Source organism: Myotis myotis, unplaced genomic scaffold, assembly GCF_014108235.1.
Source record: "Myotis myotis isolate mMyoMyo1 unplaced genomic scaffold, mMyoMyo1.p scaffold_m19_p_50, whole genome shotgun sequence".
NCBI classification, from domain to species: Eukaryota; Metazoa; Chordata; class Mammalia; order Chiroptera; family Vespertilionidae; genus Myotis; species Myotis myotis.
The window spans coordinates 873,681-888,388 of record NW_023416358.1 but is presented as its reverse complement, the minus strand read 5'-3'; the positions used below and the strand labels follow the sequence as shown (position 1 = coordinate 888,388).

The 14,708-nt window shown below is 52.1% G+C and overlaps 2 protein-coding genes across 11 annotated transcripts in view; both read right to left on the bottom strand.

The window, feature by feature from the left end:
* XG (Xg glycoprotein (Xg blood group)) overlaps positions 1-9,088 on the bottom strand; it is a 30,540-nt gene extending 21,452 nt beyond the window's left edge. For 2 of the 8 annotated variants that reach the window (XM_036311138.1, XM_036311134.1), the window contains exon 1: positions 8,743-9,080. In XM_036311138.1, the coding sequence (XP_036167031.1) occupies positions 8,743-8,803 (61 nt within the window). In that variant the 5' untranslated portion in view covers positions 8,804-9,080. Of the gene's footprint in view, positions 1-8,742 lie in introns of all 8 variants that reach the window. The other 6 variants (XM_036311136.1, XM_036311131.1, XM_036311133.1 and 3 more) reach the window with 6 other exon arrangements.
* Positions 9,089-13,977: 4,889 nt separating this feature from the next.
* The window catches only part of CD99 (CD99 molecule (Xg blood group)), a 31,666-nt gene continuing 30,935 nt past the window's right edge, over positions 13,978-14,708 (bottom strand). For all 3 annotated transcript variants that reach the window (XM_036311127.1, XM_036311125.1, XM_036311126.1), the window contains one exon: positions 13,978-14,688. In XM_036311127.1, coding sequence (XP_036167020.1) covers positions 14,663-14,688 — 26 coding nt within the window. In that variant the 3' untranslated portion in view covers positions 13,978-14,662. The remainder of the gene's footprint in view (positions 14,689-14,708) is intronic.

The window sequence follows — 14,708 nt, the reverse complement described above, 5'->3', positions numbered from 1 at the left end:
AGAGAGAGATAGAAACATCCATGACGAGAGAGAATCATGGATCGGCCGTCTCCTGCACGTGTCCTACTGGGGATCGAGCCCACAACCCGGGCATGTGCCCTTGACTGGAATCAAACCCGGGACCTCCTGGTTCATAGGTCGACACTCAACCACTGAGCCATGCTGGCCGGACAGAACATATTTTGGAAGAAAAGAAAAAGAAAAGAAAGAAGTTGCTCAACCTTCATGGAGTCACTGGTTGGACGGCCTGAGGGAATAGAACAGAAGCAGCCGCCCCACCCTGAGACTAAGATGGAAAATAAAAGGGTGTGACCCCCTGTTTGAAGCCAGGGCACACCCCGGGTGCTGGCTGCACCCACCACCTGTCCCATGAGCCTCTGGGCTTCTGCCTAGGCACCTCTTGGGCCCTTCAAGCCAGACGTGCAAGTCACCTGGAATCTAGGTGCCTGCAGATTCCAGTCCAGCAGGTGTGGCTGAGGGTGAGTGTCTCTTTCCCCAGTTCCCAGGGGGTGTGGGTGCTGCTGGTCTTGCACCTCATTTTTTGTTTGTTTGTTTGTTTTAATATATATTTTATGGATCTCAGAGAGGAAGGGAGAAACATCAATGGTGAGAGAGAATCATGGATCGGCCGCCTCCTGCACGCCGCCTACTGGGGATGGAGCCCCTAACCCGGGCATGTGCCCTTGACCGGGAATCGAACCGTGACCTCCTGGTTCATAGGTGGACGCTCAACCACTGAGCCACACTGGCCAGGCTGGGACTTCACTTTGGAAGTCCATGGTGTGAACAGGACATGGTCCAGTTGACCCAACCCATCCCCAGGGCCCCGGAGATCCTCAACCACACCCTCCCTGCCCCCCGCCTTGAATTTGGACTCCAGGTGGCAAGGTCAAATCCTGCCTGAGTGTCCAAATGTTGGACCTGCCAGCCCAACACCATCTTATAAGTTCATTTCTTGAAATAAATTTTGGTTTCTAGACAGATAGGTAGATAGATGATACATAGTTAGGGAGATAGATAGATAGATGGTAGATAGATAATAGATAGATGATAGGATAGGTAGATAGATAGATAGATAGATAGATAGATAGATAGATAGATAGATATAATAGATAGATGATAGTACCCTATAGATAAATAATAGACAGATAGATAGATATAAATACATGAAACATAGATGTATAAATGGATAGATTGTAGATAAATATGTAGCTGGGTAGATGATGGATAAATAGATAATGGCTGGATATATATAGATTAGATAGATAGATAGATAGATAGATAGATAGATATAAATACATGAAAGATAGATGTATAAATGGATAGATTGTAGATAAATATGTAGCTGGGTAGATGATGGATAAATAGATAATGGCTGGATATATATAGATTAGATAGATAGATAGATAGATAGATAGATAGATAGATAATTCATAGATGAGACAGATGATTAGAAGATCATATATAAGTGAGAGGGATGATAGAGTCTCATGCAAAAGCAGGCTTTTCTGAAGGATAGATATAAAGGAATAGATGAAAGATATAGATAGATAAATAGATATATGATAGATAGGTAGATGATGAATAGTTAGGTGATAGATGAATAGATAGGTAGATGATGATGATAGATAGATAGATAGATAGATAGATAGATAGATAGATAGATAGATACATGATACATAGATAGATATAGATAGATAGATATAGATAGATAGAAATATAGATATAGATAGATGATAGATATAGATGATAGACAAGTAGGTAGATAGGTAGATGATAGATGGGTAGATAGGTAGATGATGGATAGATAAAAGATAGATAGATAGATAGATCCATACATACATACATAGGTAGATAGATAATAGATGAATGGATATGTAGATGATAGATTGGTAAATAGTTGATGGATGGATAGATAGATGATAGATTAGATAGATAGATGCATAGATAGATTGATAGATGACTGGTAGATCATATATGATAGATAGATGATGAATGGATGGATAGATAGATAGATGATAGATAATGAATAGGTGGATGATGGATAGCTAAACAGATAAATAAATAACAGATGGATAGACACATCATAGATGATAGATGACAGATGCATAGCGAGATGATTGATAGCAGAGATGGATGACTGAAAGGTCATGCATCGATGATTGACAGATCACAGGGGAGACGGATGACCGAGTCTCTCGTGCTAAGGCCGGCGTTTGGAGCCCCAGCACCAGTCACACTAGGGGGTGAATCATTCACTCCCTGGTTTGGGGGCCATTCCTGTGCGTCGACGGACATTCAACACACCCACCACTTCCTCCTACTTGATGATAGCAGCCCCCCATTCCCAGCCATGACACCCACACCTAACTCCAAATATTCCCACATGTCCCTTGGGGTCCCCGTCTTCCCCACCTTGGGAATGTCTACCTTCAACATCCCCACCTGAGGGGTGTCCCTTCTGGCCTGCACGTGTTGGGGGCTGTTCCATTGAGTGGAGATCCACACAGCAACCCCTTCACACCCCCTACCCCCGGGGCACCCTGTGTCTGGAATCCAAGAGGCTCAGCTAATGGGTCAACCAGATGGCCGGACGCTCTCCTATCATCTCTCAGCATCTCCAACAATGGGGCTTCTTCAAAGACGGGGTTCCCAGCTCCCCAGGGGCTCACCCACCTCCTGAATCCAGTTCTCCCGCCCACACCTGCATACATCACCCCTTGAGCATCCTTGCCCTAAATAACTGGACGGCCTCAGCCCCGTGGATGGGCCAGGCGACAACCAGCTGGTTCAATGACCCATTAGGGCGGCAAACACCATACCCACCCACGGATTCCAGCCAAGAACGGTGGAGGGCTTAAGAGGAAAGAAGGGGAATAGAGACCGGCTGGTGTGGCTCAGTGGTGGAGTGCTGACCTATGGGCCAGGAGGTCACGGTTCGATTCCCGGTCAAGGGCACAGGCCCGGGTTGCAGGCTCCATCCCCAGCGGGGGGCGTGCTGGAGGCAGCCGGTCCGTGATTCTCTCTCTCATCATGGATGTTTCTCTCTCTCTCCCTCTCCCTTCCGCTCTGAAACCAACTTTTAAAAACTAAATAAATAAACAGAGGAAATGGCCTGCACGTCTCCTCACCCAGAGAGTAAATTGCTTCAATCACCCGACTCCGGGAGACGGAGAGCAGAGACCCAGTTAAGTGCCATTTGGGCTGACCACGCCCCAGGACAGATGCAGTGAACGGAATAAATCTCTTGTAGAAACATCAGCAGAAAGCTGGTGAATATTCTACGGAGATCCTCCCATACACGACCAGTATTGTTGTTTTGTTTGTTTGATTGATTGATTGATTGATTTTACTAGAGGCCCGGTGCACGAATTCGTGCACCCGTGGGGTCCCTTGGCCTGGCCTGCGGGATGGGGCCAAAACCGGAGGATAATTTTCCATTTTGCTTTTAGAGAGAGAGGGAGAGAGAGAGAAAGACAGAGAGAAACACATCGATGGGGTGCCTCCCGCACGCGCCCCGACCAGGGCCCGGGCCGGGGAGGAGCCTGCAACCGAGGTATGTGCCCTTGAGCGGAATCGAACCCGGGACCCTTTGGTCTGCAGACCGAGGCTCTATCCACTGAGCTACACCGGATGGGGCCGAACGCCCAGCCTTAAAATCCCGTCAGAAGGAAGTTGTCAGGCTGCCCTCTCTCTGCCGGGATCACACACCCACCTCTCCCCTCCCCTGCTTTCCCCAAAGCCAGGCACCTCCTGACTCTAAGGAACCCCAAAAGGTTGGCAACCAGGGGAGCAGCGGTCCTTAGCAGTTCATCTCAGGCAAAACCCCTACCGTGACCCCCAAGGACCCCTTTTCTCTGACTTCTTTTACTTTTCATATATTTTTGCTAGAGGCCCGGGGCACAAAATTCATGCATTGGGAGGGGAAGGGGGTTCCTCAGCCTGACCTGCACCCTCTCGCAATCCGGGACCACTGGCTCCCAACTGCTGGCCGGCCTGCCTGATCGCCCCTAACCACTCGCCTGCCTTCCTGATCGCCCCTAACCACTCTCCTGCCTGCCTGATCGCCCCTAACCACTCTGCCTGCCTGCCTGATCGCCCCTAACCACTCGTCTGCCTGCCTGATCGCCCCTAACCACTCGCCTGCCTGCCTGATCGCCCCTAACCACTCGCCTGCCTGCCTGATCGCCCCTAACCACTCCCCTGCCTGCCTGATCACCCCTAACCACTCTACCTGCCTGCCTGATCGCCCCTAACCGCTCGCCTGCCTGCCTGATCGCCACTAACCACTCACCTGCCTGTCTGATCGCCCCTAACCACTCTCCTGCCTGCCTGATCGCCCCTAACCACTCGCCTGCCTGTCTGATCGCCCCTAACCACTCGCCTGCCTGCCTGATCGCCACTAACCACTCATCTGCCTGCCTGATCGCCCCTAACCACTCGCCTGCCTGCCTGATCGCCCCTAACCACTCGCCTGCCTGTCTGATCGCCCCTAACCACTCGCCTGCCTGCCTGATCGCCCCTAACCACTCGCCTGCCTGTCTGATCGCCCCTAACCGCTCACCTGCCTGCCTGATCGCCCCTAACCACTCGCCTGCCTGTCTGATCGCCCCTAACCACTCGCCTGCCTGCCTGATCGCCACTAACCACTCATCTGCCTGCCTGATCGCCCCTAACCACTCGCCTGCCTGCCTGATCGCCCCTAACCACTCGCCTGCCTGTCTGATCGCCCCTAACCGCTCACCTGCCTGCCTGATCGCCCCTAACCACTCCCCTGCCTGCCTGATCGCCCCTAACCACTCACCTGCCTGTCTGATCGCCCCTAACCACTTACCTACCTGCCTGATCACCCCTAACCACTCATCTGCCTGCCTGATCGCCCCTAACCACTCGCCTGCCTGCCTGATCGGCCCTAACCATCTCAGCCTTGGCCCCAGTCACCACAGCTTCATCCAGAAGGACGTTGGGAATGACGTCCGAAAGGTCGTCCGGCTGTCCGGTCTAATTAGCATATTACACTTTTATTATTACAAATTGAGAGGAAGGGAGAGGGAGAGATAGAAACGTCCATGATGAGAAAGAATCGTGAATCGGCCGCCTCCTGCACGCCCCCCACTGGGGATCGAGCCTGCAACCCGGGCCTGTGCCCTGGACCGGGAATCGAACCCTGACCTCCTGGTGCCTAGGTCAATGCTCAACCGCTGAGCCACACCAGCCAGGCCTCTCTGACTTCTTAGGGAACTCACGTCCCTACCCAGTCCCTGTCCTGTTTCTGCTTCTAATCTCGGTCCTTCCTCGTTTCACAGTCCCCGGCCTCAATAAACACCTTTTAAAATCCGCCTGGACACTTGCTGGGAAATGTTTCCTGCACAAAGCCAAGAAGCCACACACCCCCGGTCGGCCTTGGGCGGACACCCGCTCAGGGCCCCGGCCCCCATGCGGTAACCATCTGGCCAAGGATCGAACCCCGCCTTGCCTCAGTTTACCCATCCATACAATGGGCTCAGGCCGTGCCGCCCCCACCTCCGGGTGTGTGAGAATGCGCTCGGAAGCTAAGCGCCGCACGGGGCGTAGGGACCCATCACCAAAGACCTGAGCTCGGGCCTCGGTGAAAAATCCAGGGCGGACCAGTGTGGCTCAGTGGTGAGCGTCGACCGAGGAACCAGGAGGTCAGGGTTCGATTCCCGGTCAAGGGCACAAGCCCAGGTTGTGGGCTTGACCTCAGTAGGGGGCGTGCAGGAGGCAGCCGGTCCATGATCCTCTCTCCTCATGGATGTTTCCATCTCTCCCTCTCACTTCATCTCTGAAATCGCTAAAAATATATTTTTTTAAAAATAAAATTATATAAAGCCTTGGCTGGTTTGGCTCAGTGGAAAGAGCATCAGCCTGCGGACTCAAGGGTCCTGGGTTCGATTCCCAGTCAAGGGCACAAGCCCGGGTTGCAGGCTCCATCCCCAACACGTAGGGGGCATGCGGGAGGCAGCTGGTCCATGATTCTCTCTCCTCATGGATGTTTCTCTCTCTCCCTCTCCCTTCCTCTCTGAAATCAATAAAAAACAAAATGCATTTAAAAAAAGAAGGTACTCTGTTTGTCTCAGTGTATAGAGCGTCGGCCTGCGGACTGAGGGGTCCCGGGTTCGATTCCGGTCAAGGGCATGGACCTTGGTTGCGGGCACATCCCCAGTAGGAGATGTGCAGGAGGCAGCTGATCGATGCTTCTCTCTCATCGATGTGTCTAACTCTCTATCCCTCTCCCTTCCTCTCTGTAAAAAAATCAATAAAATATATTTAAAAAATAAAAAAAGAAGGTACTGGATGGATTGTCTCAGGCGGCCCATACGGGGTTGTATACAGACAACATGCATGAGAGGAGGGTCCCAATGAAGATCTCGGAGTGCACGCTGTGTCCCCGAAACAACCAAGTCCTCATCCTCCAACTCCGACGAAACTCGACAAACAGGAAATGCCACCACCAACCTCGCCCGACAACAACGTCTGGCAGCAATCTTTTCATTCCTCAGCAGGCACCCACACTTCGCACATGTTTCCACCCGCCTGCCGGCCGTGCCCGGGAATTCCAATATCCCAAGAGCCACACGCAAAGCTTACCCGGTGGTTGTTTTAAAAATCCCACAAAATGACCCGGGTTCCATCCTATCCTATAGAATAAAAGCCTAACAGGCTAAGTGTCTGGTTGACCAGACGGCCGTTTAACCGAACAAAGCTTAATAGGCTAATGAGATGCTAAGGCCGGTCAACCGCTTGCTGTGACGTGCACTGACCACCAGGGGGCAGACAGTCGACCAGTCAACCAGTCGCTATGACGTGCACTGACCACCAGGGGGCAGACAGTCAACGGGTCGACCAGTCGCTATGACGTGCACTGACCACCAGGGGCAGACAGTCGACGGGTCGACCAGTCGCTATGACGTGCACTGACCACCAGGGGCAGACAGTCGACGGGTCGACCAGTCACTATGACGTGCACTGACCACCAGGGGCAGACAGTCGACCGGTTGACCAGTCGCTATGACGTGCACTGACCACCGGGGGGCAGGCACTCTGACCAGTAGGTGAGCTTGCTGCTGGGTCCGGCCAATCGGGCCTGAGCGAGACGGGCCGGACACGCCCTGGAGCCCTCCATCGGTCCCTCCCCGGCCCCCATCATGCACCAGGGGGGTCCCTCGGCCTGGGTTGCGCCCTCTCGCCATCCGGGACCCCTCGGGGGATGTCAGAGAGCCGGTTTCAGCCCCATCCCACAGGCCAGGACAAGGGACCCCAGCGGTCAAGAAGGACCTCTAGTATTTCGAGAATAAAAGGATTTTCAGTGTAATAAATGACACCAACTGTATAACATAGTGTGATATCACAAAAGTTGCAGGAAATATTTAAAAATCTGCAAAGAACAGGCTTGCTTCGATTATATTTTAGCATGCCTGTCCCCTCCCTCCCCCCACCACCTACCGGCTCTATTTTCATTCATCCATTTATGGGGTTCATTCCATTCCACAAACGATTGAGATCCTGGGATCCTTGTCCTTTTTTATTTTTTATTTTTTTCTGATATATTTCATTTATTTATTATTATTATTTTAATATTTCAAGAAACACTATTTTATTTTTTTATTTTAATTTTATTTATTTTATTTTTTAATTTTTTAAATTTATTTTTCATTGTCTAAAGTTTTACAGATGTCTCCTTTTCCCCAGTTAACCCCCCCTTCTTCCCCCCACCCCCCAAAGCCATTTCCACCCAGGAGCAAGCCCCCACCTCCCCAGTGTCTGTGTCCATTGGTGACGCCAACACACAGCTGGGTGAGGAGCACAGACACGCACACACACACACATTATTTTAAGTAGAATAATGTCACACGCAAGAAACATCAGATATTCCTCTTCCTTCAAAAGTTCCTAAACTCTCTCTCATTCACCCCCTCCCTCCCCAGCAACCCCCAAATCCGGACAGACCCGCCCCGCTACTGGGCGTCGCCCTGCAGGAGATCAACAACTCAGACGTTTAAGAAAAACTTCACAACCAGGAAACGTGCCATTGGACCAAAAAAAATAAATAAATAAAATAAAAATAACCAATAAAACTCCCCATTCGGAGAGGAGACCGCCCTCCGGGGGGCCAGCCGTCTCCCCCAAAACCAAGCCGTGTTCCCCCAGGCTTTTCCCCAATGGAAAACCATCAGGAGTCTGTGCCCCATGCAGTGGCCCCGCAGACACCCCGATGCCAAGCCCAGGAACAGGGTTTGCATCTGAGTGGGCGCCTCAGCCCACACCCTACATTTATAGCTTCAATGTCTGGACCCCCTTGGGGGTACCCAGGCCCCGTCTTCCCCTCCCAGCTGTCATTCTTCCTCTCTCTCTTTTTTTTTCTCTCTTTTTAATATATTTTTCTGGATTTCAAAGAGAAAGAGAGAGAGAGAAACATCCATGATGAGAGAGAATCCTGCATCGGCCGCCTGCTGCACGCCCCCTACTGGGGACCGAGCTCAGCAAACCCCCCAGGCACGTGCCCTTGACCTGGAACGCAACCCGGGAGACCCTTCGGCCCCCACAGCCCGGCGCGCTACCCACTGAGCAACACCAGCCAGAGCCGAGAGTCGATTTCCTTGTGCTTTTTTTTCCCTTCTCTTTCTTTTCTGTTTTTCTTTTACAAGGAGGTCGTTTGCCGGCACCGAGACCATCCTCACCCATTCGCCCACCCACCCCTCTCCCCTGGGCAGCGTCTCTTACCTCGAACCCTGATCAGGAGACACAGGCCCGAGACCCACAGGAGCGCCCACGGGACTCCCATGGCTGGCGAGGGGAGGAGAGGAGGCTCCTTGATTCCAGTAGCGGCTGAGGGAGTTCTGGGATCCGCCACCCCACCCCTTGTGGGGTGTGGACTTCTGGTTCCCCAAAGAGGGAGGAAGGAAGAAAGGGAGGGAGGGAATAGGGAAGGGAAGGAGGGTGTCGCCCAGCGGAAACTAGGAAGCTCAACCCCAAGCCTGTGGGCTCGACTGGGGTCCCCTGAGCCTGCGTCCCTGAGCCCCGACCCCCTGGATGTTTGGGGAAAACAGGCGGGCACCTCCGGGCGCCAATGGGCAGGCCAGGCTGGAAGAGCAGGCACGCCCCGTCCATGGCTCAGCTCCCTTGGGTGTGAGTGTGGGAGGCGCAGGCAGATAAAAGGGGCCCCACCCCAAGCTCAGAGGACGCTGCCGCCCACAGTGCAGGCTCCCCAAGAGGCCTCCAGCTCCGGCAGAATGGGCGATGGGGGTGGAAGCACAGCTGGGTATGGAGCACAGGTGTACACACACACACACACACACAGCCAGAGGGTAAGTCTTCTCTCAGGTCCGATACCCGGCAGCTGTCGGAGATATATTTCATTTTTTTAATAACTTATTTATGGCCCTGACCGGTGTGGCTCAGCGGATAGAGCGCCGGCCTGCGGATAGAAGGGTCCCGGGTTCGATTTCTGGTCAAGGGCATGGACCTTGGTTGTGGGCACATCCCCAGTGGGGGGCGTGCAGGAGGCAGCTGATCGATGTTTCTCTCTCATCGATGTTTCTAACTATCCCTCTCTCTTTCTCTCTGTAAAAAAAAAAAAAAACCAAACCAATCAAATGTATTTTTTTAAAAAATTATTTATTTATTATTTATTTATTTGGTGTTTGTTATTGTTCTTGTTGTTCATCCTCACCCTAAGATATTTTTCCATTGGTTTTTATTTCTGATAGATAGATAGATGATAGATATAGATATAGATATAGATATAGATATAGATATAGATATAGATATAGATATATAGATAAATAGATATATAGATATGTAGATATACAGATATATAGATATATAGATAATTTCTTTATTAGAAGCCCGGTGCATAAAATTTGTGCACTCTGGATGGAGGGAGATCCCTCAGCCCAGATTGCAAGAGGGCGCAGGCCAGGCCGAGGGACACCACTGGTGCAGGATTGGGGGCCGGGGAGGGACGCGGGAGGTTGGCCAGCCGGGGAGGGACCATGGCAGGGCTCCAGGGCATGTCCAGCCCGTCTCGCTCAGTCCCCATCAGCCAGACCCCAGGAGCAAGCTCACCTACTGGTCAGAGAATCTGCCCCCTGGTGGTCAGTGCACATCGTGGTGACTGGTCGACCCGTCGACTGTCTGCCCCCTGGTGGTCAGTGCACGTCACAGCGACTGGTCGACCCGTCGACTGTCTGCCCCCTGGTGGTCAGTGCACATCATAGCAACTGGCTGACCTGTCAACTGTCTGCCCCCTGGTGGCCAGTGCACGTCATAGCGACTGGTCGACTGTTGGCTGTCTGCCCCCTGGTGGCCAGTGCACGTCATAGCGACTGGTCGACTGTCGACTGTCTGCCCCCTGGTGGTCAGTGCACGTCACAGCGACTGGTCGACCCGTCGACTGTCTGCCCCCTGGTGGTCAGTGCACGTCATAGCGACTGGTCGACTGTTGACTGTCTGCCCCCTGGTGGTCAGTGCACATCATAGCAACTGGCTGACCTGTCAACTGTCTGCCCCCTGGTGGCCAGTGCACGTCATAGCGACTGGTCGACTGTTGACTGTCTGCCCCCTGGTGGCCAGTGCACGTCATAGCGACTGGTCAACTGTTGACTGTCTGCCCCCTGGTGGTCAGTGCATGTCATAGCGAGTGGTTGAGCAGCCTTAGCATATCATTAGCATGTTACGCTTTGATTGTTTGAATGGATGACCGGACGACCAGACACTTAGCATATTAGGCTTTTATTATATAGGATTGTTGAAAGTATTACATATATCCCCTTCCTCCCCAGCCCCCCTCTATTCCACTCACACCCACACCCCTCTTTTCATTGATTTTTAGAGAGAGTGGAAGGGAGGAGGAGGAGGAGAGAGAGACATCGATGGAAGAGAAACACATGGATGGGTTGCCTCCTGCATGAACCCCGACCATGACTCAGGCCGGGGATCAAGCCCACAACCAAGATACGTGCCTTTGACGAGAATCGAACCCGGGACCCTTCGGTCTGCAGGCTGACACTCTATCCACTGAGCCAAACCAGCTAGGAATTTTTTTTCTTTTAATAAATTTGTATTGATTTCAGAGAGGGAGAAGGAGAGGGAGATAGAAGCACCCATGATGAGAGAGAAACATCGATCAGCTGCCTCCTGCACGCCCCCCACTGGGGATGTGCCCGCCACCCAGGTCCATGCCCTTGACCGGGAATCGAACCCGGGACCCTGAACTTCACAGGCCTACCCTCTATCCACTGAGCCACACCGGCCAGGGCTGAATTCCTTTGTTAAAGTGTTTACCACTCCCCCCCACCCCCACCCAGGTGCTCACCCACATAGAAAACGCAAGAATCCTCTTTAGAAATGCAGGAATGCTGTCGTCACGGAGTCTTGCTACCACCTTGCGAACCAAGGACACCCCTGTCAGAGGTTGACACGTGACCTCATCTTTTTGGGGGGGTTGATTTTTCTCTGTCCAATGGCATTGAAATATATAAAATAAATATCAACTATATACGCCTTTGTTTGACTGCGGTGGCAAAGATCAAAGAATTTCTATGGGTGACACGGCACCAGAGTTCAGTGAGGGTTTTTCCAAAATGCGGGCACCCCCAGCTCGAAAGGTTCGCCGTCGCTGGCCTAAGGGGTCGCAGGTGTGGTTGCAAAGGGTTAAGTGCGTTTCTTTTGCCAAAACCTGCTCTGCCTCCTCCCCCCCCCCCCCCGCCCCCATGGCCATAACCCTCAAGCCCCACCTGACTGTGAAAAATTCTTCTAGTTAGGCAGCTCGATTTGTCTGTATTCTATAAAACATTTTCACAGAAATTCTAAAAATAAAAGTTCTAGTCTAAAAAAATAAAAAAATAAATTTAAAAAAAGAAAAACTCTTCTTTGTTCGTTTGTTTGTTTCATTTGGACTCTGTTCCACGTAAAAGTAAAACACACACACACACACAAAAAAAAAATCCCCCAAAAAACAACAACAATGAAATCCATTATTGAAGTCTGAGAAAAATATGGTGCGATTCCCCAATTGTTGGCACGTTCCATTGGACATCTCCCTTGTGGATAATTTTTTTATCCTGACTCCAAAACCCACTGCGCTGTGATTTTTTTTTTTTTTACATTTTTAAAAAATACATATTTTTATTGGTTTCAGAGAGGAAGGGAGATGGGGAGAGAGAGAGAGAAACATCCATGATGAGAGAGAATCATGGACCGGCCGCCTCCTGCACGCCCCCCACTGGGGATGGAGCCCGCAACCCGGGCCTGTGCCCTTGACCGGGAATCGAACCCGGGACCTCCTGGTTCATAGGTTGACGCCCAACCACTGAGCCACACTGGCCGGGCTCAAAAAATTTTTTTACCTCATTTTATAGACACAAACGTGCTCAAGATGTCAGACACAGAAAAGTCGCTAACATGCCCCCCAAAAAGCCAGATGTCAGTCTTTTAGACAAGCAGGGGGAGCAGGGACCAGTGACAGAATCTGGGGGGGGTGTCAAGTCCCCCCAAGGAGGAGGGGGTGCCTTGGCATCCGAACCCTCCAAAAACGAGGGGCAGCTCTTACCAGTTTCAATGTGGAGAAGATTCTCCATGGACGGCGGCCTTGCCATCCCAGCACCTTCCCCAAACCTGGCCCATGGGAGGCGGCAGCCCTGACAGGGGTGGGACCCTGCACCTCAGAATAGGGCGAGTACCATGCTTTCGGGGTACGTCGTGGACCCTCACGCCGCCGTCTGAGACCAGAGGAATGACTCACGCGGAATGGACACCCTCTGACGAACCGTTGTCACAGCTTTTCGTTAGCGTACTCAGGGGGCGTATCTGCATGCAGGGGAATAGCTGGACAAAAGGGATATCTGCATGCAGGGGAATAGCTGGACAAAAGGGAGTGTCTGAATGCAGGGGAGTATCTGAACACAGGGGAGTATCCACATTCATGGGAGTATCTGAATTCAGTGACGTAAACAAAAGGGAGTATCTGAATGCAGGAGGGAGTATCTACAGGTGGCGAATTATCTGAACCCACAGAAGTGCCTGCATGCATGAAAGGACCTGAACACAGGGGAGTATCTGAATGCAGAAGAGTCTCTGCATAGAGGGGAGTATCTACATTCAGGGGAGTATCTACACGGAGGGGGAGTACCCGAAAACAGGGGGAGCATGTGAATGCATTGGGGAGTATCCACATGCACGGGAGTATCCACATGCACGGGAGTATCCGCATTCAGGGACGTACCTAAACAAAATGCAGCATCTGAGTGCAGAGCAGTATCTGGATGCAGGAGGTATCTATACGCAGTGGATTATCTGAACACAGAGGGGTAGCTGCATGCATGGGATATTCAGGACACGGGCAGTTATCTGAATACGGGGGGGGAGTATCTACATGCAGGGAAGTATCTGAATGCGTGGGCGTGTCTGCATTCAGGGAAGTACCTGCCTGTAGGGGGCGGATCTGAAAACAGGAGGAGTATCTGAATGCATGGGGAGTATCTGTGTGCAGGGGGACTATGGAATGCAGGGGGAGTGTCTGCATGCAACAGGGTATGTGAATGCATGGGGAGTATCTGAATGGAGGGAAGTACCTAAGATGAACACAGGGGAGTGTCTGAACGCAGAAGAGTATCTGCATGAAGGGACGCATCTGAACACGGGGGAGCATCTGCACTCAGGGGAGGACCTGCGTGCAGGGGAGAGTATCTAGATCCAGGGGAGTATCTGACCGCCAAGAACGCCCTTGTCTGGGATGTGAGAAGACAAGTGGAAAGAACAGGGTCAAAATAATAATAGTAACAATTAATAATAATTATTATTATTTCCCAGAGCAACCAGCAAGCACTTAGCTTGGCCGAATGTCTTACGGGCCCCAGAACAGGAACCGCGGGCTCCATCCCACTCCGTCTCCAGTGGCCTCTTTGAAAAAGTCACCCCGTCGCAAGATATTTCAGTAAAAAAAAAAAAAAAGAAAAAAAAATTTAAAAGCGTGTGGCTTCTCACCCCTTTTTATTAGGATGTAAAAAAACAAAAATAGAATTAAATACATCCTCAGGCACGAACACCGCTTCGACGAAAGGATGGAAGGCTCCCTCCCTCCGTTTTTGGGGGGTTTTTTTTGGTGAAATTTGCCAGCCGCCGGGCACACCCAGACGTGGCCCCGCGGACACGCTGACACATGTACACAAATTCCGGGAATCCGAATGGCGGGGGCGGGGGGAGCGTGTGACGGACGCGCGTTTCCATCTCGCGTGGGGACCCCTCGCGGGGGGGGTGGGGGGCGTGCCCTGGAGGAGGAGGGAGGCGAGAGCAATGTTCCTCGGGGCTCGGGAAGCTCAATGGTTAGGTCCGCACCGCCTGACCCTCCGGCCGGCCAAGTGCAAACAAGACGAAGAGCAAGAATCCAACTGGAGCAAAGGCAGGGCGAGGCCGGGCCGGTCCCAGGCGGGTGTGGCGGCTCCTGGCAGGGCCGGGCCGGGCCGGGCCGGGCCGGGTGAGGCTGATCCAGGTGAGGTGGGTCCCGCCAGGGCTGGCCCAGGTGTAGCAGGCCCCGCCCACTCGCAGGGATTCGTTGGAGCTACAGCAGGGACGCCCTGCAGTCCTGCTGCGAACACACTGGGGGGGTTGTTTTTGTTGTTGTTGTTGTTTTACCCCCGATATTCTATTTCGCCAGGAGCGTCTGTTGCACTGCGGGAGACAAGAAGAGA